Source organism: Erythrolamprus reginae, chromosome 9 (assembly GCF_031021105.1).
Source record: "Erythrolamprus reginae isolate rEryReg1 chromosome 9, rEryReg1.hap1, whole genome shotgun sequence".
Classification (NCBI taxonomy): Eukaryota; Metazoa; Chordata; class Lepidosauria; order Squamata; family Dipsadidae; genus Erythrolamprus; species Erythrolamprus reginae.
In genome coordinates, this window is record NC_091958.1 from 37,307,528 (window position 1) to 37,333,289 (window position 25,762).

Here is a 25,762-nt window from a genome sequence, read left to right on the forward strand (position 1 = left end):
TGGACTTCAACTTCCAGAATTCCCCAGCCAGCATTCGTTGGCTGGGGAATTCTGGGAGTTGAAGTCCAGATATCTTCAAGTTGCCAAGGTTGGGAAACACTGATTTAAATCCCTTCCCACAAAGAGCCCTGCAAAGTCAGGATATAAAACAGACCCAGATCCTCTTCTACCACACACTGTTGCACGCAATGCGGAGAAAACTGAGACCCACTGCAGAGGCGAATAAATCAGCAGCAGAAAAGAGGCAGCAATTGATTCAGGAGACCAAATTCTTGGGTGATGACATGGAACACCCTCACTTGCTGAAACGTAGATATCAGAGGGTTGTTGCTAATGGCGTGTATTCTGAGCAGAGCCTGGTTACAAGCAGTGTGCCACAAGGGTCTGTTCTGGGTCCTATTCTTTTTAATATGTTTGTGAGTGACATAGGGGAAGGTTTGGTAGGGAAGGTTTGCCTATTTGCCGATGACTCTAAAGTGTGCAATAGGGTTGATATTCCTGGAGGCGTCTGTAATAAGACAAATTATTTAGCTTTACTAGATAAGCGGTCAAAGCAATGGAAACTGCAGTTTAATGTTTCCAAATGTAAAATAATGAACTTGGACAAAAGGAATCCTCAATCTGAGTATTGTATTGGCAGTTCTGTGCTAGCAAAAACTTCAGAAGAGAAGGATGTAGGGGTCGTGATTTCTGACAGTCTCAAAATGGGTGAACAGTGCGGTCAGGCAATAGGGAAAGCAAGTAGAATGCTTGGCTGCATAGCTAGAGGTATAACAAGCAGGAAGAGGGAGATTGTGATCCTGCTGTATAGAGTGCTAGTGAGACCACATTTGGAATACTGTGTTCAGTTCTGGAGACCTCATCTACAAAAAGATATTGATAAAATTGAATGGATCCAAAGACGGGCTACAAAAAGGGTGGAAGGTCTTAAGCATAAAACTTATCAGGAAAGACTTAATGAAGTCCATCTGTATAGTCTGGAGGACAGAAGGGGGACATGATTGAAACATTTAAATATGTTAAAGGGTTAAATAGGGTTCAGGAAAGAAGTGTTTTTAACAGGAAAGTGAACACAAGAACAAGGGGGCACATATCCATCCTAAGATAAAATACAGAAAATAGTATAAGGGCAGACTAGATGCACCATGAGGTCTTTTTCTGCTGTCAATCTTCTATGTTTCTATATTTCTTTGAGGTGAGGACCCTAACCCTAACCGAAACCCTTGACATGAGTGATGTCAAGTTGGCCCCCTTTAAGCCAGTCACATGACCTTTAAGCCATCCTCTGGTCACATGGTTGGCAAACCACACCCTCAAAATAAGCCACACCCACAGTGTGGTAATAAAAAGTTTTGTAGCCCTTCACTGCATACATACCATTCATCCACAATCATAATTATACAGATGGTCAAGCTGGTTGTTAATTTAGGGCCCCCAGGCCTACCAGCATAGCCATGTCTTTATGGCCTTACGAAAAGCCCGCAGGGTGGGAGCAGGGTGGACATCGAGTGGTAGTTGATTCCTTAAAGCTGGGGCAGCAACATAGAAAGCTCTTCCCCATCGGTGGGCTACGAGCCGGAACGCTAAATTGCGCTTGCGGCTGCGGTTTGTAAATTCTTGCGGGACCAGCATGATTTTGTGCAGGTTTGGTTCGCCCAACACTATTCTACCAATCACATACCTTCTTACCTTGTCCCATTGTCTCATCAGTTCCCGCAGATCAGTTTCATTGGCCGAATTCATCCTCTTATCCATAATCTCAAACTGAATATGATCTACCCTGTACCGATACCAATTTTGTCTTGTCCATTTTGTCGCATCCTTCCAGCCTAAGACTATTACCGCCTGAGTGCTTTCTATCACTGCTTCTTTTATTTCTCTGAATTCTCCAAACTCATTCCTTTTGACTAATGCCACCATTTCCTTTGTAATTGTCCATTGTATGTTTAACATCCTATTAGTGTCCTCTTGCACTTTTTTTCCAAAGGTTCTGCACTACCAAGCATTCCCAAAATATATGCATAAACACCCCCTTATCTTGACACCCGTACCAACAAGTATTCATAACATTATGCTGAAAGTATGTAAGTTGAGCAGGTGTGTGATACCACTTATGTAGTATTTTCCTTCTCATTTCCCTAACCCTTGTATTCTTGTTTTTTCTTATACAATTATACCTTGTTTTACAAACACCTCTTCATACAAACTTTTCGTGATACCAACCCGGTGTTTAAGATTTTTTTGCCTCTTCTTCTGAACTATTTTCACCTTATGAGTCCAATCCGCCGACGCTGGGATGTCCCACCTCTGGACTTCCGTTGCCAGCCGAAGCACTGAGATTTCCCTGAGCCTCCCCTCACTGGGAACCCCCACCTCTGGACTTCCATTGCCAGCCAAGGCACCCATTCTTGCATTGTTGGGATTTCCCTGAGGCTCCCCTCACTGGGATTCCCTTTATTTTTGCTCGCACTGCTTTGAATCCCAGCGAGGGGAGCCTCAGAGAAATCCCAGCAATGCAAGAATGGGTGCTTCGGCTCGCAATGGAAGTACGGAGGCAGAGATTCCCAGCGGCGCAAGGCAAAAGGGGTGACTTTTGGGATGGGGTTGCACGCATTATTTGCATTTACATTGATTCCTATGGGTAAAATTGCTTTGTCTTACGAACTTTTCTACCTACGAACCTGGTCACGGAACGAATTAAGTTTGTAAGACGAGGTATCACTGTATTCTCCACTATATTCTTCATCCAAAATCAGAAACCTGATATTTCAGAGTTGGGGGGGGGGGGTTTCCTTCAGTCGTTTTGTTTGTTTTTTGTTTGTTTTGCACACTCCTTGCCTGGGAACACAAACCTGTTTGCCAGGTTGAGTCAATTTGCTTCGACTCAGATTACCTTGGCTGCATCCAGAGAGTTTGCACACAAAGAACATGATTTGGTTTTTGCTTGTAATGCAGATAACGGTTCAGTTGAAAGCCTATCAGCTCTGGGAATCTATACGTTGGCAGCAGGAATACCACATCATGAACATTTGTTACTGGAAAAGTGACTCAGGCGGCTGATTTTTATCGTCTTCCCATAACTCACTGGTACAGTGGTACCTCTACCTATGCACACCTCGACTTACGAACTTTTCTAGATAAGAACCAGGTGTTCAAGATTTTTTTGCCTCTTCTCAAGAACCATTTTCCACTTACAAACCCGAACCTCTGAAACTTTAACCAGAAAAGGTGGGGAGAAGCCTCTGTGGGGCCTCTCTAGGAATCTCCTGGGAGGAAACAGGGCAGGAAAAGGCAGGGAGAAGCCTCTGTGGTACCTCTCGAGGAATATTCCTGGGAGGAAATAGAGCATGAAAAGGCATGGAGAAGCTGCTGTGGGGCCTCTCTAGGAATCTCCTGGAAGGAAACAGGGCTGGAAAAGGCAGGGAGAAGCCTCCATGGGGCCTCTCTAGGAATCTCCTGGGAGGAAACAGGGCCAGAAAAGGTGGTGAGAAGCCTCCGTGGGGCCTCTCTAGGAATCTCCTGGGAGGAAACAGGGCCGGAAAAGGTGGAAGAAGCCTCCGTGGGGCCTCTCTAGGAATCTCCTGGGAAGAAACAGGGCCGGAAAAGGTGGGGAGAAGCCTCCATGGGGCCTCTATAGGAATCTCCTGGGAGGAAACAGGGCCAGAAAAGGTGGGGAGAAGCCTCCGACAGCTTCTGTATCTTCGCCCGCCTCTGAATCTGACATTTCCAAAGGCTGACAGGGAACACTCACAACACTAGCCAGCTGATTTTTGGCCTTGGGGTAGGCTGTCCTCCAGAGGCTTCAAAGAAGCTGAAGCCCTGGAGTGCGAAAAACAGCACAACGGGCAAACCAGAAGTCTGTTTTACTAAACTTCCGGTTTGCCCGTTTGGTCATATTTTCACCATCCCAGACTTCAGTGAGGCCTGTGCACATTTGTGGAGATGGGAAGGGATTGTGCACATGTGCAGGGGCAGGACAGTGGAGAGGTGCACATGCATGGGGGGGGAATGGGTGTGGGCACATTTGTGTGTGCATGAATGTCAGAAATTAAAAATCCCTGGGTAATATAATGCAGAAGGTAGGCCTCAGGTAAGAATGCTGAGTCATTCAGAGGCAGTTGAGCATGCAGCAACCTAGCAATTATGTGAAAAGAACTTAACTGGGCAAGAGCTCCCTGCTCTTTCTCTCTGTCTGTTTGCTGTATGCTGTTTGTGGAAGTATGCTTTGAAGAAGCTGTAACGCTGTAAAATTTGGTTCCTGTGAGTTATTGAACTAAGATAGTTGTAGCAAGGTACTAGTAAGATACTAGTTTATTATATATATAGTATAGATAGTAGTAATAGTAGTAGTAGTAGCATAAAGAAGTAAATATATTTTCTACATTTTTCTACTGCTGCTGTGTTTCAACTTCAACTCCATATCTATTGGTCTGTGGCTGGCTGGCTGGTTGGATTGGTGGGCTGGCTGGACTGGTTTGCTGCTTGGGCACAAACAGGGTAGCTTCCTCAAATGCAAGCTCTGCTACATGCTAGCACACATGAATACACCCTTTTGGCATGCGAAGCAAAAAAGATTTGTCATCATTGCTCTAGAACAGTGATGGTGAACCTATGGCATGGGTGTCACAGGTGGTACGCAGAGCCGTATCCGCTGGCATGTGAGCCATTGCCCTGGCTCAGCTCCAACCTGAATGTGTGTGCCAGCCAGCTGATTTTTGGTTCACAGAGGCTCTTCGGAGGGCATTTTTAGTTTCCAGAGAGCCTCCAGGGGGCTGGGGGAGAGCGTTTTTACCCTCCCCCAGCTCCAGAGAAGCCTTTGGAGGTTGGGAGAGTGAAACACAAGCCTACTGGGCCCACCAGAAGTTGGGAAACAGGCCATTTCCACCCTCCAGAGGGGTTCCGGAGAGCCTCCAGGGGGTGGGGGAATCTGTTTTCGCCTCCCCCAGGCATTGAATTATAGGTGTGGGCACTCGTGCATGCATGATAGAGCTCGCCCATGCTCTTTTGGCACCCAAGGAAAAAAAGGTTCACCATTACTGCTCTAGAAGATCACACTTGCACCACACTGTAATCTATTGTTTGCTTAATTATGGTTTATTTTGTAAAAATACACAATTCTCTGGCATGCTACACCAACTCTAATTTAGCACAAGGTTATGTTATGTTAACTCAATGACAGGTTGTATGACCCAACCTGTTGCATGAACCCAGGCAACTGAGGCTTATTCCACAAACCGTAATAAAAACCATCCAAGGCTTAATATTCAAACAGAACCTAGCCAGTGTGTTTGCCTTGAAAGAAGGAACATGTTTTATTTATTTATTTATTAATTGGACTTGTATGCCGCCTCTCTCCGTGGACTCGGGGCGGCTCACAACATATAGTGAAACACAACAGTACAGTTATCCAATTCATATACTAAAAAGTTCTTACAATTCTAACTTTAAAAACATTCATTTTCATTCATTCAATAATCACACTAACAACATTTGCTGGACAGGGGAAGATCTAATGTCCCCAGCCCTAGCGGCAAAGATGTGTTTTTAAACTCTTGTGGAAGGCAAGGAGGGTGGGGGCAGTACGAATCTCCGGGGGGAGCTGATTCCAGAGGGCCGGAGCCACTACAGAGAAGGCTCTTCCCCTAGGCCACGCCAGCCGACATTGTTTGGTTGACAGGACCCTAGGTAACATATTTAGAAACATAGAAGATTGATGGCAGAAAAAGACCTCATGGTTTATCTAGTCTACTCCTATACTATTTCCTGTATTTTATCTTAGGATGGATATATGTTTGTCCCAGGCATGTTTAAATTCAGTTACTGTGGATTTACCAACCATGTCTGCTGGAGGTTTGTTCCAAGCATCTACGACTCTTTCAGTCAAATAATATTTTCTCACTTCTGATCTTTCCCCCAACTAACCTCAGATTGTGCCCCCTTGTTCTTGTGTTCACTTTCCTATTAAAAATACTTCCCTCCTGAACCTTATTGAACCCTTGAACATATTTAAATGTTTCAATCATGTCCCCCTTTTCCCTTCTGTCCTCCAGACTATACAGATGGAGTCCATTAAGTCTTTCCTGAGAAGTTTGATGCTTAAGACCTTCCACCCTTTTTGTAGCCCATCTTTGGACCCGTTCAATTTTATCAATATCTTTTTCTAGGTGAGGTCTCCAGAACTGAACACAATATTCCAAATGGGGTCTCAACATTTCTTTGCTTTGGGACACGATCAGCACGTATGAAAATGTCCACAATTTCAATTCTCAAAAGTAATCCCCCTCACACACACACCATGACTCATGAGACTGCCAAGATCCAAAGGTTTTGGCATCCTGAAGCAAAGTCAGAAAAGATTGTGTGGGGAAAATGTGCAAGGTTTCAACAATGATCCTTGGTCTCTCCAAGAAACTCTGATGGTCAGAGGTCCAGGGCTAGGCAAAGTTGGCTCTTCTGTGACTTGTGGACTTCAACTCCCAGAATTCCTAAACCAATCATGCTAACTCAGGAATTCTGGGAGTTGAAGTCCACATGTCATAGAAGAGCCAACTTTGCCTAGCCCTGGTCGGAGCAATCAGTCATGTTTTGATGGGGGAAGAGCATGGCAGCTCCTGGTGTGTGACATGCTACCGACCCCTCTGCTACACGGTTACACCCATTTGCGTGTAAAGTCCTCAGAAAGCCTGAAGCAATCCAGCACGCCTGCTTGTTCAGAAAGAGTTGTAAATACAAACTGCTTTGTTTGCAGATGAAATGAATAAGCACTTCCTTATAATCTCACTGCAGTTGCTCTTTTGAAAGGTTTTGGGACAATGAGGTGGGAATGCCATTAAAATACTGAATGGGACAAGGGAAGAAGAAAAAGAACCGAGTCTTGGCAAAGGTCAGGCAGGTGGCCATAAATCATTTATCAACCACCAACCACGCAACCTTTCTCTGCTGCGCCACTTTTTCTGCATAAAGAGGAATCATTCATAAGCCATCTGAAGCTATTAATATTATTAGCCGTAGAGATATAGCATGAAGAAGAACAAACAAACCACTGATTGAATCTGGAGAGCGTTGCAGATGTCCTGACGGCTGCATGATTTGAGTTTTAAGGCTATGCTTAGATCCCCAATTATCTGCTGGTCTCCCTATTCAAACTCTAAGCAACTTAGAAAAATAGCAATAGCATTTAGCATTTAGACTTTATACCACTTCACAGTGCTTTTCTCTATTTTTTATCTACCGTTATTATTATTTTTTGCACCATTTAGTCCAAACTTTATAATAACCTGAATCATTTTGTCCTTTTAAAGTCTATTGTCAATTTGTCCATTTCTGCACACCTGTATATTTTATCAGTAAATACATTTTCCAATGGAGTTTTGTTGTTTTTCCAATATTCAGCATAAGCGATTCTTGCCGCCGCAGTGATATGCAATGATAAATATTGTATATCTCTTGTTTGTTTTTTTCTTATTATTCCTAATAGAAAGAATTCCGGAGTGTATTCTATTTATCTTTCTGTAATCTGTTGTAACCAATCATGAATCTTTTCCCAGTATTTTTTGCTTTGGGGTCTAACCACCACCTATGAAAGAAGGTACCTATGACTTCTTTACATTTCCAACAAGCCGAATTTGCGTTTGGATATATTTTAGCCAATCTTGAAAAAAATCAGAAAAAAAATAAACAAAATAAAAATTGCAAATGAACAAAAATGACTCTTATCCTGCCTTCCTGCATAACTTTTTAGAGCGCCTTCCCTCAAAGGATGGGGTGAGAACATAGGTTCCACTCAGCACTCATAACATTAATATTACATTTAAAGGGTAGCATAACCACCCATGTGAATATAGGTGGTCCTTGATTTACAACTACAATCGATCCCATTGTTCAGTGAGACATTTGTCAAATGAGTTTTGCCCCATTTAACCTTCCTTGCCAGAGTTGTTAAGTGAATCACTGTAGTTAGTTACCTGGTTGTTATGTGAATCTGGTTCCCCCCCCCACTCATTTTGCTTGTCAGAAGGTTGTAAAAGGGGATCACATGACCCTGGAATACAGCAACAGTCTTAAGTATGAAACAGCCACCAAGCATCTGAATTTTGATATACACGGGGATACTGCAAAGATCATAACTATGAAAAACAACCATTAAACGCTTTGTTTGGTGCCGTGAAAATATTTACTGATCCCTCGCATCCTGGACACAAGCTGTTTCAACTCCTACCCTCAAAACATCGCTACAGAGCACTGCACACCAAGACAACTAGACAGAAGAACAGTTTTTTTTTGAATGCCATCACTCTGCTAAACAAATAATTCCCTCAACACTATCAAACTTTTTATTAAGTCTGTACTTCTATTACTACTAGTTTTTCCCCATCATTCCTATCAACCATTTTCTCCCACTTGGGACTGTATGTGACTTGTATTTTCTGTTATGGATTGCACCAGTATGACTGTAACTTGTTGCTTGTATCCTAAGATTTTTATTAATATTGATTGTTTCTTCATTGCTTATTTGACCCCTGTGACAATCATTAACCTCATGATTCTTGACAAATCTATATTTTCTCTTATGTACACTGAGAGCATCTACACCAAAGACAAATTCCTTGTGGGCCCTATCACACTTGGCCAATAAAGAATTCTATTCTATTGTAATTTTGAACCATGTCTAAATGAATTTGTGTAAGTCTATGACTATCTCCGAGTCTCTGGAGAGGGGCGGCATACAAATCTAATAAATTATTATAAATTATTATTATCTGTATCAGTGGCGGGTTGCTACTGGTTCGCCCTGGTTTGGGTGAACTGATAGCGGCAGTGTTGGGGGGCTCCACTCATCTGCCTGGACGTCATCTTGGACAAAGAGCTGAGGTGGCGCAGCAGGTAAAGTGCAGTACTGCAGGCCACTAAATCTGACTGTAGATCTGCAGCTCAGCTGTTCAAATCCCACCACCGGCTCAAGGTTGACTTAGCCTTTCCTCCTTCTGAGGTGGGTAAAATGAGGACCCAGATTGTGGGGGCAACAGGCTGGCTCTGTTAGAAAGGGCTATTACTAACATGTTGTAAGCCGCCCTGTGTTTAAGGAGAAAGGTGGCATTAAAAAATTGAATAAATAAAATAAATAAATAAAAACTGCCCATGGGCAGAATGTTCTGCACATGTGCAGAAGTGCTGCTTGCAGATGAAGTGAGCATAGATGTGTGCATGTCCACAGCTCCGAACTGGTAGCAAAGTAAGTGAAACCCACTACTGACCTGTCCATATTAATCCCATAACTGAGAGAAGATTGACCCATATTATCTGATCAAACAAGGCCTGTGGATACGAAGACGGGAATAAATTCAGGAAGTAAAGGGACTTCTGCTCTCAGAAAACATTACATGAATTTAGCCTCCCCGTTGCCAAGAAAAGTGTCTTCCTTGACTGAGTCCAAGCATGTTTTGAAACCACACTTCGCCTCTTTGCTGAATTTAATTGCAGCAAGAAATCATTAAGAGGGATGGTTATTGCTTGTTTACCTGTTGCAACCTCGCCCTTTTTCCACCGTAGCTAGAATTCATCAGTCTTGCCGTGCCCGGACAGGTGGGGGGTTGCAAAAAACCCCCTCCCCTGTGCTTGTCTGAATTTAGCCTGTTGCACAGCTGTTTACCGCCGCAGGAGTAAACTAAAACTCCTTTTTCTAAACTTGAGGTTTAGCCTAGGCCTAGGGCAATATAATCCAAATCTTTTAAGTGTTTAGATTAGGAACATCCGCAGTGTGTCTATGTGCTTGTACCAAAAGAAAAGGGGGGGGGGGGTACATGACAGTCACACCAGCACAACATGATATGCATGGAAAAGGGAAGGCTTCGGAGGTGGTTTTGCAGCTGCAACCTTGCCCCATTTTAGGCCTCTCTGCTGGTTTGAATTAATGATTTCCTTAAGTCCTGGACGGTCATAAATGTATTTGTGCCACAAGGAAAGCTGTTCCACTTCTTGTTTTATTCATTTGCTGATTCAATTTGCATCCTGCCCTTTCTATTGAATCGGACAGTCTTCTCCTGCCCTGCACTCGGGGGTTAAAAGGGTTTAGCGATCTGGGGAATTACTCATAGCTTTCTAACTGAAGGTTTCTTTTGTTATTAACAAAGGGCCCGAGTTGCAGAGAAAGGTAGGGCCAAGAAAAGCATCCAAAAGCACTCCAGGAAAAGATGCTACCCTTTTGTGGAGTTGCATAATATATTTACACAGCAAAAGGACTTCTTTCTTTAAGGAATGCCAAATCCGATCAGAGGCCATTTATGAAATAAATCCTCAAGCTGGATCTACAGACCTGTATTAAAGATTAAATGCCGCGTGGGAAAATAGAAAGAAACTGGCGTTGTGCAGAAGGACTTGGTGGCTCAAAATATTGTCGTCTTCTTTTTTAAACAAAAAGCAAAAACCATTTAAATCGAACAATTCCGCAGGTGCGGAAGGTGGGGTCAACTTTCTGGCAATTAAGAGCTTTTGGCACAATTTGGAATTTCTCGGCTTAGTCAACTATTTCAGAAATGTTGACACTACTTTAAAAGATTCCCCAGGAGCAAGAAAGCTCAACTTTTAAAATTCTTTCTCCAACCCCCAAGCAGCATATCCACACCCAGATTTAAATATCTCCATCCCCCTGCAACCGTAGGCAATCTTAAATACACCTGAGCCAACTTTCTCTGCCAAAAGGAAAAATGAGAAAAAGAAACAGACATAAGTTTAACAAGCTTACGAACAAGAAAAGGAGGCGAACGAAAGATATCGTTAAAGCCGGTAGGTTTAGCTCCTACTTTTTTACACAGATCAAGAGATTATGACAGAGCTACAGTTAAGGCTGAGAACTGAGCAGGTGTTTAATTTTTTTTTTCAGAAAACCACGGGGAGGTGTAACCATTTAATCTTCAGCATGGTTAGACTGAAGTAAACCTTGCCAGGACTTTGACTGGATCTCAGCGGAAGACAACACTTTGTTAAACCTGTCTAATTCTAAAGCCGAGCAGGATTTAGTCTGGGTTGGTCCTGAGGAAATGACAGAAAATTTCAAGGCCTTGGATTAGAATAGTGTGGGGGTTTTTTTCTTCAACCTTGGCATTTTGAAGATATATGTGGACTTCAATCCCAGAATTCTCCAGCCGCCAAAAACTACTTGTTATAAAACAAGATTACATTTTTCGCGGGGGATGCGTTCCAAGACTACCCATGAAAAATGAATTTCCGTGAAGTAGAGAAAATATTTTTTTGTATGTATTTAATGAGTATTTGGACTTTTAAAACCACCCTTTTAAAACCCATCCAAAGTCATTCTATCATGTTTCTCAGCTGGAACTACATGTAGTACTGTAGAAGAATGTTATGAATTTTTAATGGATTTAATGGATTTCAGCCTTCTTTGAAAACCCATGAAACAGCGAATCTGTGAAAGATGAACCGTGAAGTAGCGAGGGATTACTGTACTTGTTGTTTTTAACTAATTACTGGAAGCTAAAACATACAATGAACTGTTGCAGGAACAAGTCTTTGGAGAGGGGCAGCATACAAATCTAATAAATAATAATAAATAAAAAAAGAAAACTAGACATGGCTAGTTTAGTGAAAAGAAGGACCAGGGGAGACATGTTAGCAGTCATCCAATATTTGAGGGGGTGCCACAGAGAGGAGGGGGTCCAGCTATTGTCCAAGGCACCTGTAGGCCTGACAAGGAATAATGGATGAAAACTGATCCAGGAGAGATTCAACCTAGAAATAAGGAGCAATTTTCTGGCAGGGAGAACAATCAACCAATGGAATAACTTGCCTTTGGAAGTTGTGGGAGCTTCATCACTTGAAATTTTCAAGAAGAGACTGGACAGTCACCTGTCAGAAATGGTGTAGGGCAACTGCTGCCCCCAGGACAATAGTTTGCGGCCCCCACCTCAATATCAAAGTTTAATGTTAGTGCCGCGCAAGTTTGATACAAATGGCACTTTTCAGTGTTGTGTGCGGAGCTAAATGTGGTTTCTTCAGTCTTCTATATCTGCTGTATTATTATTATCATTATCATTTTCATTTTATTTATTTATTACTGATTTATTTATTTTTTTCTTATGAATTTGTTAATTTATTTTTATTTTTTAACACAAAATAAGATGAAAAAATAAAGACATTTGATAACATTGGAATGTTTTTGTAAGAGCTTTTCTTGTGGAAAACCTGATGTGGCCCAGCCTCACCCAGACTCTACCTCCAGCGGCCCCCAGGCAAATTGAGTTTGAGACCCCTGGTGTAGGGTCTCCTGCTTGGTCTGGGGGTTGAACTAGATCAGTGTTTCCCAACCTTGGCAGCTTGAAGATATTTGGACTTCAACTCCAGAAGTCCAGATATCTTCAAGTTGCCAAGGTTGGGAAACACTGAACTAGATGACCTACAAGATCTCTTCCAACTCTGTTACTATGTTAATTACATCAGTGAATTTATGTTACTACTTGTTGAGCATATCTGAAATGGCAAGTTTAAGATTAAGTTCACACATGTTGTGAGCATGTTAAAATACATGGTTATGCTGACATGGCATGGGATTATCCCAGTTCATAAAGCATTATGACTTCCTGTTATGACAATGTTTGGATACCGGTGATGGGTTGAACCTAAATGATTCCGCTTCTTTTTATCTACTTGACCTACGTCACATCTGCAATGTATTTGAAAAAGGGAAGAGCTTTAATTATGTCATCATGGGCTGCCATTTTGGCTTTTTTTAAATTAACCCATTGCATGGGACTGGGCATGGCTAGTCTATTTGTTACGACAGAGTTTCAAAGTACTGTACAGTGATCCCTCGTTTTTTGCGGGGGATGCGTTCCAAGACCACCTGTGAAAAATGAATTTCCATGAAGTAGAGGAAAGCTATTTTTTAATGTATTTAATGAGTATTTGGACTTTTAAAACCCACCCTTTGCATTAAACAGTCATTCTATCATGTTTCTCAGCTGGAACTACATGTGTTGTCCTACCATTTTCTTTAATATAGTAGTACGGTAGAAGAATTTTGTGAATTGTTAATGGATTTAACATTTTCAATGGATTTAATGGATTTAAGCCCCCTTTGAAACCCCGTGAAGTAGCGAATCCGCGAAAGACGAACCGTGAAGTAGCGAGGGATTACTGTATACAGGTACTGTTTGGATTACAATGGAGAAGTAAACCAAAACTAAGGAGAAATTTCCTAACAATACAAACAATCAATCGGTGGAAGGGCTTGCCCACAGAAGTTGTGGGTGCTCCATCACTGGAGGCTTTCAAGAAGAGACTGGACAGCCACTTATCTAGAATGGTAGTGGGTCGCCTCCAGGGTCTTTTCCAAATCTGTTATTCTAATAAGGACCCAGATTAAAGAGAGCCAAGGTGAAATCTACCTGTAATAATAATAATAATAATAATAATAATAAAATTTTAATTTACGGTCAAAGACCATCAATATAATATTAATAATAATTAAAAGGAAAAAGAACAGGAAACAGGACTTTTGGCTGAGCAACCAAGATTGACCCATTGTAATTATATAAGAGATGTACGTATCTCGCTATGAAGGCACACATTTGCGACGAATCCCCGCTGCTTCTGCGCATAATCTGGCCACCTGCGCCGTAATCCTGTCCTGCTCATCCCCAAGCAACCACCGGAGATAGGCAACATCCGAGCGGCCAGGATATCCCTCAATAAGTGGTAGAATATGCTTTCTTCTAATGTCAGTGTAGAAGGAGCATCTCAGGAGCATGTCTCCCTCAGTCTCCACCTCTCCTGAGCCACAAGGGCAAAATCTTTCAGTGGCTGGAGTTCCCTTGTACTTGCCGTGCAAAATGGCGGATGGAAGCGCACGGCACCGTACAAGAGCAAATGCCTTTCGATGGCTTGCTGACTCCAGCTGTCCCGGGTATCTTGCAGGAGCCACAACATATCTAGTGGCATCGGGGGCCAGAAACAGCGGAGCTCTACCCAAGTCCTCCTGCCTCTCGATGTCCTCCACCCTTTGTCGCAAGGTCTGTCCTGCTAGATCATAGTTCATCTCAAGTATTAAATCTGGGGAGAAGCCTAATTTGTGAAATCTTCCTGTAGTTGGAAGGACTTTTTCTTAGCTTACCCTAAGAATTATAAGGTGTGGTCTAACTAAGGCTTTATACCACTCCATAAAGCCCTAATTAGACCACACCTAGAGTACTGCATTCAGTTTTGGTCATTACACTACAAAAAAGACATTGAAACTCTAGAGAAAGTGCAGAAGAGGATGATAAGGGGACTGGAAACCAGAACATACAAAGAGAGGTTGCAGGAACTGGGCATGGCTAGCAAAGAGAAGGACCAGGGGAGACAGGATAGCAGTCTTCCAATACTCAGGGTCTGCCACATTGAGGAGGAGGGTCAGGCTGTTTTCCAAAGCACCAGAAAGCCAGACAAGGAACAATGGATGGAAGCTGGCCAAAGAGAGATTCAACCTAGAAATAAGGACGAACTTTCTGACGGTGAGAGCAATTAACCAGTGGAACAGCTTGCCTGCGGAGGTTGTGAGAGCTCCAACACTTGAGACTTTCAAGAGGCGTTTGGATGGCCATTTGTCTGAAATGGTGCAAGGTCTCTTGCTTGAGCAGAGGGTTGGACTAGATGACCTAAAAGGTCCCTTCCAACTCTAATAAAGAAATAAAATAAATAATGGGTCCAAACTGAAAGAACCTACCACATGCTCCATCTTAATAGCCCATGGAAGGTGGCATTGAGGTGCAGCACATGAAGAACAAATCAGACACCATTTCTGATCTCCAGCATTAAGACAATGTGTACTAGGGGGTGTAAAGTTTTGCACCCCATCACAATTTTCAGAATTTAGACACATTTAAACTTTACTGAGAAATCATGTATTTTAAGAAACTCTTGATTATAACCATGTGTTAAAAGTCATGAAAATCAACTGGTCTCGTCCATAAAAAAGGAGGGGGAGGGGAGAGCAGTAGAGATCACAAGACTTATTGAATAGCTATATGAAATTCCCTTCAAATGACCATGCTAAAATATGTATTTGATGTGATAGTATGTATGTGACAGTTTGATTTTAAAGGCTTAGTTTTTAAGATAATTTTTAAATTAATTATTCTATTAATTGGCTTAGAAATGTTTTATATATTGTATCTTTTTATCAAAATGTTGTAAGCTGCCCCGAGTCCATGGAAAGGGGTGGTATATAAGTCAAACAAACAAACAAACACACACACACACACACACACACACACACACACATAAGCAATTGGCCTCACATCCTGGTGAAGATAAATGGTATAGAAACATAGAAACATAGAAGAAAAAGACTTCATGGTCCATCTAGTCTGCCCTTATACTATTTCCTGTATTTTATCTTAGGATGGATATATGTTTATCCCAGGCATGTTTCAATTCAGTTCCTGTGGATTTACCAACCACGTTGGCTGAAGTTTGTTCCAAGCATCTACTACTCTTTCAGTAAAATAATATTTTCTCCCATTGCTTCTGATCTTTCCCCCAGCTAACTTCAGATTGTGTCCCCTTTTTCTTGTGTTCACTTTCCTATTAAAAACACTTAACTCCTGAACCTTATTTAACCCTTTAACTTATTTAGATGTTTCAATCATGTCCCCCCTTTCCCTTCTGTCCTCCAGACTATACAGATTGAGTTCATTAAGTCTTTCCAAAAAATTTTTATGCTTAAGACCTTCCACCTTTTTTGTAGCCCGTCTTTGGACCCGTTCAATTTGATCAATATCTTTTTGTAGGTGAGGTCTCCAGAACTCGACACAGTATTATTCCAAATATGGTCTCACCAGCGCTCTATGCAGCGGGATCTCAATCTCCCTCTTCCTGCTTGTTATACCTCTAGCTATGCAGCCAAGCATTCTACTTGCTTTCCCTACTGCCTGACCGCACTGTTCACCCCATTTTGAGAATGTCGGAAATCACTACCCCTAAATCCTTCTCTTCTGAAATTTTTACTAACACAAAACTGCCAATACAATACTCAGATTGAGGATTATTATTTTACATTTGGAAACATTAAATTGCAGTTTCCATTGCTTTGACCACTTATCTAGTAAAGCTAAATCATTTGCCATATTACAGACGCCTTCAGGATGTTTATTTGGAACCCTGACAATGGTATGTACTTAATGGCTAATTTTGATATATTCTATTGCTCTTATTGGAACCATTTATTTGCTTGTAAAAGATGACTAGGTTAAGCCTGAGGGAGGGGTCAAATATGTCATAAGTCATGAGTCTCTGTGAACCTACAAGAGATCTAAGCCCAGCCCATCTTGAATGCCTTTCTTATCTCCCACTCATTTCCCTTAATGGCCAGTTGGTCAGATTCTTGTACAAAGCTTAAGCTTGCAATAAATTTTTATGCTTTATGAATTGCCTGGATGTCCTGATTTCCATGGCGATTGACACTCGTTTATTTAATTATTTAACAGAGTCCCACCTTTATTATTCTGATAAATAACTCAAGGTAGTTATTTGTGGGCGGCCTACAAATTTAATTAATAACTAATAATAAATAAATAAACATACCTTATATTCTTTCCTCCTATTTTTTCCCATGACAACAACCCTATAAGGTAGGTTGGGCCAAGAGAAAGAGAGTATCTCCCCCCAAATCACCCAGCTGGCTTTCATGCATAAAGCAGGATTAGATCAACTTAATGAAAGCTGTTTTTTTTTTCAAAATAAACAGATTGGCTACAAAAAAAAAATCAGTATTTTTTTTTAAAGCTTCCACCAAGAGGGGGCATTAAACAGGAGAAAGTAAAACAATAAAACCAATTGTTAAAAGCTAACAAATAATGAAAGGTAAGTGTCAACCTGACCAAAGGCATCTTGGATGATTCAATGTTGCCATATTGGAGTTGAGAGATAGGGAAGGTGGGGATTTGAGATAGCTAGGATTTTGTGGTCAAAACAAAATACTTTATCTTGGGAACCAAGGACATTCTCACACCTGGTCAGAGGAAGAAGGAGTGATGTCACCAGGCAATCAGAATTGCCCTCACCCTCCCCGTCTTCCGCAAGATGTTAAAGACTCTCCTATACCACCAGGCATGGGGGAATTAACTCTCCCCTCTCTTCTGACTATAGCACTTGAGAATGGTATGACTGTGTCACATTGATTGGTTTTAATATTAAGGGGTTTTAATTCTACTTTTATTAATTGGATTTGTATTATTGGTTACTGTATTTATTGTTGTTGTGAGCTGCCCCGAGTCTTCAGAGAGGGGCGGCATACAAATCTAATAAATTGAATTAAAATTAAATTAAATACCTCCAATATGTACTTGACAAAGCAAACAAACAAACAAACAAATTTATATAGGTATTGCTGAACCACAACAAAGCCCAAAATTCATGTCACTCAATAAGAAATTTGTTAAGTGATTTATTTTTTTTGCTCCCGTTTCTTGTTACATTTGTTTAGGAATCACTAAAGATGTTAAGTTAGCAACACAAGTGAATCTGGCTTCTTCGTTAATTTTGCTCGTAAGAGGGTGATATGTGACCCTGGAACCAGGAAGGGTTTGCTGCTACGGCTACGGGCATGTGAGATTTTGCCGACTTTTTTGCTTCTGCATATGTGCAGAAGCAAAAAAAAAATCACTGAAACCTCGTGTGTGCGCACATCCCCTTGTGAGATTTTGCTTGAGCATGCACAGAAGCAAAATCTTGCTGGGATGTGCGCACGCACGCATCGGAGACACAAAGCTGCGTATGCAACTCAACTTTTACTATGGGTGTGGCCAGTAATGGGCATCCAAAATTTTTACTGTCACGCTGTGATTGTGGCTTATTTTGTGGTTGTGGCTTAATGGTCATGTGACTGGGTAGGAGTGGCCTGCCGGCCATATGACCAGGTGGGAGCGGTTTGAATGATCATCATCGTTCAAGTGAACTGTTATGTCCTCGATTTACAACCTTCCCAGTGTCACTCGCTGGGGTGACAATTTGCTTTGTGTTTCCTGCGCTCTCCTTCCTGGGTCACACACCCCGCCTCAGGCTGGGTAGCTAGGCGAACGGGTGTTGCCAGAAGCATAAATGCTCCCAGCGCTGCTTCCACCCACACCTTCTGCTTGCACCTCAGGTGGGAGGTGGCCACGTGAGGCTGGAGGGGAGCTGGGCAGGAGAGAGGGAAGCTCGTCCGAGGCCAGGAACAGGGAAAGGGGGGAAAAGCAAGGAGCGCAGACGCAGCAGCAGCAGGAAAAAAGGAGAGCTGAGCTGAGACCAGTAATCCAGGAAGTGACAGCCGGCGATCAGCTGGAGCTGCGCACACATCTTCATTTCCGCTGGTGGAACTGTGTTCCACCCCGTCCTGCCTGCTGCCCATTCCTGAGTGTGGCGGCCTTACCACTAGGAAACTGCTACTGCTCTGGATGCTCCGAGCGTTATAAATGTGAAACATTTATAAGCATCTCTGAATGTAAATCACATGATCGGTGTGTGTGTGTGTGCTGCAATGAAGATAAATGTGAAAAATGGCCATAAGTTACTTTTTTCAGTGCTGATGAAACTTTGAATTGTTTCAACAACTGTTATAAGTCGAGGACTACCTGCAACAATTGACCAAGAAACAACATGTATTATTGGGTGCATATATTGTGGTTGGGCTTCTTCAATATCAGATCATGCAGAGTGCATTTATATTAAAATAATATCTCACGCTCCGAATTCTCACTGCACTGCAATCATATAGGGATTCTGATCAATTTTAATTCTACAATTTCTGTACTCACAGTGTCATAATTTTCAGTACTAGAAGTACTACGAAAACAGCTATTCCAAAATTCTCCTGGGAGATCATTTTTTTAAAAAAAAATATAGATATTTATGCGCAGGCGGAAATCATTTTCATTTGACAAACCTTTCTCCTAGTTTGCACATGGATAAGAATAGAAGAGTGAAGTTATACTTACAGTAGAAAGAAAGGGAGATGAAAAACGATTTGCAAAGTTAAGTGGTCAAATATCTGAAAGAGGAAGAAAGTTTCAATGCTGCAAATAATTTCTATAATTCTCCAGATTTCAGGCACTTGATCTATACAAGGAAGCTAACCTATAATTGTTCTTTCTACACTGAACTCCTGATTTATGGGTGATGTATTCAGCAGCGTTTTAAATCCCAGAATAATAATTAAAAATACAATGATTGTGCCCACCTGCTCTATAATACCAAACAAACACACTGGGATATTAATTTATGAAACAACCTAATAGTTTAATAGTTTACAAGATTTGTATGCCACCCAACTCCTGTAGACTTTGGGCGGCTAAAAACATATAAAAAACAATATAAAAGATTACAGTATCAGTATAAAATATAAAAAACAGTTCAATAAACCTTATTAATAAGACTCAAAACATCCACTCATTCAGTCACAGTTCTAGATCATTGCATGCGCTTTAGATGCTGATGTGTTTCTGTAACACATTGAACCATAAACTTTCCAATTTTAGCCTCGTTGTACGGATGTGGCTGCTCTCCCCAGTGTTACGATCTCATAACAGGAAGTCTACGAGTCTATGGAGAGGGGCGGCATATAAATCTAATAAATAATAATAATAATAATAATAATAATAATAATAATAATAAATAATTAGGCTTTTTTTTCAAAATTTGATTTTATGCTAAGGCCAATTGGCATACACTGACATTGAACTTATTTTTTATTTTTTTAAAAAAGGGGGAAAACAAGAAGTTGCAAGCAGCTTCAACTGGGATTTTTTTTTTTGCTCAGATCCCCTCTGTGGGATCTGATGGGATCTGACAGGATTGCCGCTCCTGAGGTCCTGATGGCTCTCGCAGCAGGATTCGAAGAGTGAAACCAACAGTGCTATGCCTCCCGTGCTTTCGGAAACTCGAGGTGGGTTGTAACATTCCCCAAAAGGCTCTTGTACCATTAGGAGAAGCGACCTGGGTCTCTTTCAATCTTCTCTCCAAGAAACCCTTTGTCCACTCAATTAAGAATGCAGGAAGGTCTGGTTGCAAAGAGCAGCAAACCATTTAATAATAATAATAATAATAATAATTTATTAGATTTGTATGCCGCCCCTCTCCGCAGACTCGGGGTGGCTCACAACAGTAATAAAACAATGTAACAAATCTAATGTTTAAAAGAAAACATATTAAAGCCCCAACATTTAAAAAAGATGCAACACAAGCATACCATACATAAAACTATATAAGCTTAGGGGAGATGTCTCCATTCCCCCCCATTCTTCCCACCGTTTCAAACCCCTACCCTTCCTTTCATGTTTGGGGTTTGTTTATATACACTGCACAAAAAAAATAAAGGGCACACTTAAACAACGGAATATAACTCCAAGTAAATCAAACTTCTGTGAAATCAAACTGTCCACTTGGGAAGTAACACTGATTGACAGTCAGTTTCTCATGCTGTTGTGCAAATGGAATAGTTGTGCAAATGAAATATTCAATGAGAATATTTTCATTCATTCAGATCTAGGATGTGTTCGTTGAGTGTTCCCTTTATTTATTTTTTGAGCAGTATATTTTGCTCAAACTTAAGAAGTAGCACAGAAGTGTCTTTATCCCCTGTTACACCAAGGATAAGGCATATCAAATGGGTCGAAATGAAGGATCCCAGCCCTTCACTCTAAATGCTTTCATTGATTTTTTTGGGGAAGCATTCGTCTCAAGGCACGCGGAGGCCCTTCGAGTGATCCCAGGAGCGACGAAACAAAACCCGAATCCCCAAGAGAGGCTCTCGAGACCAATACAAAAACACAAGCAAGAAGGGTTTTTTTTTTAAGTTATTCTGTTCAAATCGAGTTTGCAAAAGACTCAGAGGCCATTGTGCATGGCAAATGCTCATTCTGGAGGACCATTTATTTTAATGTACAGAGAGGTATCTCCCCCTCCCTGACATCAAGAACTACCAGCCAGTTTGCAAACCATTAATCAAATGAGTTGTAAAATAGATAATTGGGGCAAGAAACTGCAAAAGGCAACAGAGAAGAAGAAGCCGAAAGACCGAAGGCCAAGTTTCTCTTCCGTGTAGTATTTATTCCTGCCCCTCCTCGCATACAGACTGCACTTTTGATTTAGCTAACAAAACACTACCACACCACATTTTGCCTGTTTATTGCCCAGACATTTCCAAGGATCTGACTCTGAAACGGTTCCTTGTTTTTTTCTGAGGACTGCTCAAAAAAGGGGAAGGAAACCCCAAGAGGTATAAAACCCCTCAAATTTCACTGTTGTCTTCTGAGATCCAGGAGAACCCAAATTTGCAGCAAAGTATTATTCGCACAAGAGAAGAGAAGAAATGTAGAAGAAGAAGACGGAAGAAAAGGATGGGAAATTGACACCTCTTTAGTTCCGGCCACAGTAAGATTGCATGACATGGTATGATGGGGTTGATGGGATTTTAAATTGTTTTTATATTTATTTTTATTGTGGTAAACCACCTAGAATCCTTTGGGAGTGGGCGACATACAAATTTTAATAATAATAATAATAATAATAATAATAATAATAATAATAATAATAATTATTATTATTATTATTATTATTATTATTAAGATTTGTATGCCATCCTTCTCTGAAGACTTGGGATGGCTCACAGGATACATACACAGGAAAAATAAAATAAAATAAAATATAAAATAAAATAAAATAAAATATAAAATAAAATAAAATAAAATATAAAATAAAATAAAATAAAATAAAATAAATAAAATAAATAAAATAAATAAAATAAATAAAATAAATAAAATAAATAAAATAAATAAAATAAATAAAATAAATAAAATAAATAAAATAAATAAAATAAATAAAATAAATAAAATAAAATAATATAAAATAATAAAATAATATAAAATAATAAAATAAAATAAAATAAAATAAAATAAAATAAAATAAAATAAAATAAAATAATAAAACAAAACAAAACAAAACAAAACAAAACAAAACAAAACAATAAAATAAAATAAAATAATAAAATAAAATAAAATAAAATAAAATAAAATAAAATAAACGAAGCGAAACGAAACGAAACGAAACGAAATAAATAAAGATAATTAGAAGGCTGAAATGGGACCACAGCCTCCACTGTCCGGACTTCACTTTTTTAACAGGGTGGATGGAAGCGAACCCAAATTTGCAGGAAATTTTTACTCACACAAGGGAAGAGAAGAAATGTAGTAGTAGAAGGGAAATAAAAGGATGGGGACATAAGGACAACTAGAAGGCTGCAAATGGGATCAGAGCATCAACTAGCTTCGCTTTCAACACGGTGGGGCTGCATGTTTCAGAGGAAGGGGCTATATAAAACAGCTTTCTGCAAAAAGAACAGAAGTGGCTCAGAGCCCCAGAGGATGGAGCACAAGACACCAAAGGGAAATACCTGAACCTCAACTCATCCTTTTGAGTTTTTCTTTTCTTTTTTTGTCCAAGGGGTTTTCAAAGCCAGTCGGCTTTTGTTAACTTTTGGCCTTTGTGAAATCTAGACCCCCTTTGAAGTCACAAAAGCAGGCAGGCCACTCTAGACTTCAAAAGCAGAGGGCTTTTTAGTCCTGGAAAGTCAGGGTTTCTTTCGTACCCCAATCAATTGCATAATAGAAACTATTTTTTTTTTAAAGTACTGAGGAAGGCAGGGAAAAGCAGCATGAAAGGGGGCCCAGGCTTTTCATCCATTGTGGAAGAGTGTTGGGCAGGGTTCACAAGGTATATCTAGCAACAAAGTCTTGTCTGAACAAGGCTGGAGACGAGTTGAAAGAAACTTTTCCATTCCTGGCTGCTGTCAGCCTTGGCCCTTTAAAAATCAGAAAGGTTTAAAAACAACCATTGAAAAATCAGAACAATTGGCCCCCTTTTGCAGGAGGTTCTCCTAACAGGACAGGAAAGAGGGAAGGGAAAGGAAAGGAAAGGGGGAAAGGAAAGGAAAGGGGGGAAAGGAAAGAGGGAAAGGAAAGGAAAAGAAAGGAAAGAGGAAAAGGAAAGGAAAGGAAAGAGGGAAGGGAAAGAAAAGAGGGAAAGGAAAAGAAAGGAAAGAGGGAAAGGAAAGGAAAAGAAAGGAAAGAGGAAAAGGAAAGGAAAGGAAAGGAAAGAGGGAAGGGAAAGAAAAGAGGGAAAGGAAAAGAAAGGAAAGAGGGAAAGGAAAGAGGGAAGAGAAGGGAAAGGAAATGAAGGGAAAGAGGGAAAGGAAAGGAAAGGAAAGAGGGAAGAAAAGGGGAAAGGAAAGGACCGGAGGGGAGAAATGCACCGAATCAATAGGACAAAATCTCCCCGTTTTGCAGCAGCGCTGCCGAATTTCAAGAGAACCCAACAGTTTCTCCGTCCCCAAGTGAATTATTTGTGCCGGTGCAAAGCAAACCTTTGCTGAAGAATTGGGGGGGGGGGGGAAGGAAAAGCAACAGGAGGAATCAGAGAAGCAACCGGGGAGAGCTGAGGGGTGAAGGGATGGGTGGGGGTGTTGTTTTCCAGCCCAAATGATTCAGGGAAAAGTTTATTCCCAGCAGAGCCGGGGCGGGTGGGCGGGCAGCTGCGCATCGTTAGTTTGTTTAGCGTAATGGCAGCGGCACGAAGTAAATAACGACAAGCCCTGGAGGAGCAAAAGATGCGGATTCGAGGAGGACCGGGACGGACTCGGGAGGGGAGGCAGAGCCGGCATGGGCCGCCTCGCGGAGCTAGGACGGACGGACGGAGGAAACTTTAGGCTTTGGACTGGGATCAGGTGGGAGGAATCTTCCTCCTGGCTTGGCTAATTAGATCCGTTTTACTAACCAAGCAACCTTTCCCCCAAATTTCATCCCGCCCCTCTCCTGGTTTTCCCACTTTCTTGCAGATTTTTTTAAAAAAAATTCTCCACTGCACACATACAAATGACATGCATATACTTTCCAGTACTACAAATCACCCTACATAATAGCATTTCCCCCCTCCCTCAATTAAAATCACCACCTCTTAACTCCAAAAACCGACACCAGTCCATTTCTCTTCTTAATCTTTAATCTTTCCCACTTTTCAAAGGGTTCAATAAAGTACGGAGGGAAGGGTTTTTAATCGGAAAGTGAACACAAGAACAAGGGGGCACAATCTGAGGTTAGTTGGGGAAAATATCAGAAGCAACGTGAGAAAATATTATTTGACTGAAAACGTAGATGCTTGGAACAAACGTCCAGCAGACGGGGTTGGTCAATCCATTGGAACTGAATGTAAACATGCCTGGGATAAAGATAAAGATCCATCCTAAAATAAAATACAGGAAATAGTATAAGGACAGACTAAATCAGTGTTTCCCAACCTTGGCAACTTGAAGATATCTGGACTTCAACTCCCAGAATTCCCCAGCCAGCATTCCCAGCATTCTGGGAGTTGAAGTCCAAATATCCTCAAGTTGCCAAGGTTGGTAAACACTGGACTAGATGGACCAGTAGGTCTTTTTCTGCCGTCTATTTTCTATGGTTCTATGTTTCATCCCATCCCAGGCAAGTTGGGAAAGGCCGGCCGGGGGAGAGAGGATCGGGGATGGGAAAACTTATTTTCCTGTCATCAGAACCGAAGGAGCTCCTCGAATGTGGAGCGAAACGTCTTCAAGCAAACCTTCCCCCCACCTTCTCCCAAGACAGCCCAGTTGGCTTTGAGGAAAAAAGGGGGGCACCTTTAGGGATTATTTTCCAAAACTTGGAGACGGGGCGCAGGCAGGGGTCTCCAAGCGAGCGCAGCGCTGGATCCAAAAGTGGGGCGGCGGCGCAGGTGGAGAGCGCACCCCCCTCCACGCCCCGGAAAGACGGAGAGCCTCTTACCTGTACCAGAGCAGTCCCTTGGCGTAGAAGCGGTCGAAGAAGTGCGGCTCGGCCCCGACGGCTCGCACGTCCGGGTGGACGCGCAGGAACTCGAGCAGGGCGCGCGTCCCGCCCTTCTTCACGCCGACGATGAGGGCCTGCGGGAACTTCTTCTGGCCGAAGCCGCTGGCCACGGGTAGAGTCCCGGCTGAAGCACCTCGGGACGCGTCTTCCTCGGCTCCTCCGGCGGCTTCGTCGTCCTCCTCCTCTTCTTCTTCCTCCCCGGGGGGTTCCAGGGGGCGTGCGGGGAAGAGGGGTGCGCGGGGCCGCGGGCGGTCCTGCGGGTGCCAGCCGGGCGCTCCGGGCCGTCGGAGGGGCTGGCAGGGGCCGGTCAGGCAGTAGAAGAAGTAGGTGCAGAGGAGCAGCATGGCCAGGGCGAGCGGGGCGCGCGGAAGGCCCCCAAGCGGCCCGCCGCGGCTACATCCCATGGGCGGTGGGCGCCCCCGGGCAACGGCCAGTCCCGGCGCCGTCGGGCTGGGGCGGCGAGGGCATCGCTTCCCCCGGCGGGCGCGGGAAGGGCGGTCCCGTCGCCGGTGCCGAGCCGGCCAGGGGTCTTTCCTCCGGTCGGGGTCTTGGTGCCCCGGGCCGGGCGTCCACCCGCCCCTCTTTCAGCGCCGCTCCCAGGCCGCCTACTTGTCCTCCCGGCGCGCAAGCGGGAGCCCCGACCGGCTGCTCTTTCGCCGGCCAGCCCAGCCTTCCGAGGATGCGGGGCGGGGCGCGGCGAGGCGGGGCTGGAGAGACGCACCTTCCCGCCCCGCCGGGGTCCCGGGCCGGCTCTCCATCTGGCAGGCGCCCCGCTTTTCCCACGGAGCCTCCTTGCCTTGGAAGGCCCGGAGCCCCGTCGGCGCTACCCCGGACCAGACGCCTTCCTCGGGGAGAGGAGAGGCGAGGAGGCGCGCAACGGG

General features: G+C 42.6%; 2 protein-coding genes across 2 annotated transcripts in view; both read right to left on the reverse strand.

Annotated features, from left to right (window-relative positions):
• Nucleotides 1-24,868, reverse strand: part of MEIOB (meiosis specific with OB-fold) — a 128,382-nt gene extending 103,514 nt beyond the window's left edge. The window contains exon 1 of the mRNA XM_070760826.1: nucleotides 24,819-24,868. The gene's annotated coding sequence lies outside the window, so the exon portion shown is untranslated. The remainder of the gene's footprint in view (nucleotides 1-24,818) is intronic.
• The window catches only part of HS3ST6 (heparan sulfate-glucosamine 3-sulfotransferase 6), a 70,695-nt gene extending 45,147 nt beyond the window's left edge, over nucleotides 1-25,548 (reverse strand). Inside the window, exon 1 of the mRNA XM_070760827.1 lies at nucleotides 24,819-25,548. Within this exon, the coding sequence (XP_070616928.1) occupies nucleotides 24,819-25,285 (467 nt within the window). The 5' untranslated portion in view covers nucleotides 25,286-25,548. The remainder of the gene's footprint in view (nucleotides 1-24,818) is intronic.
• Between the last annotated feature and the right edge of the window lie 214 nt (nucleotides 25,549-25,762).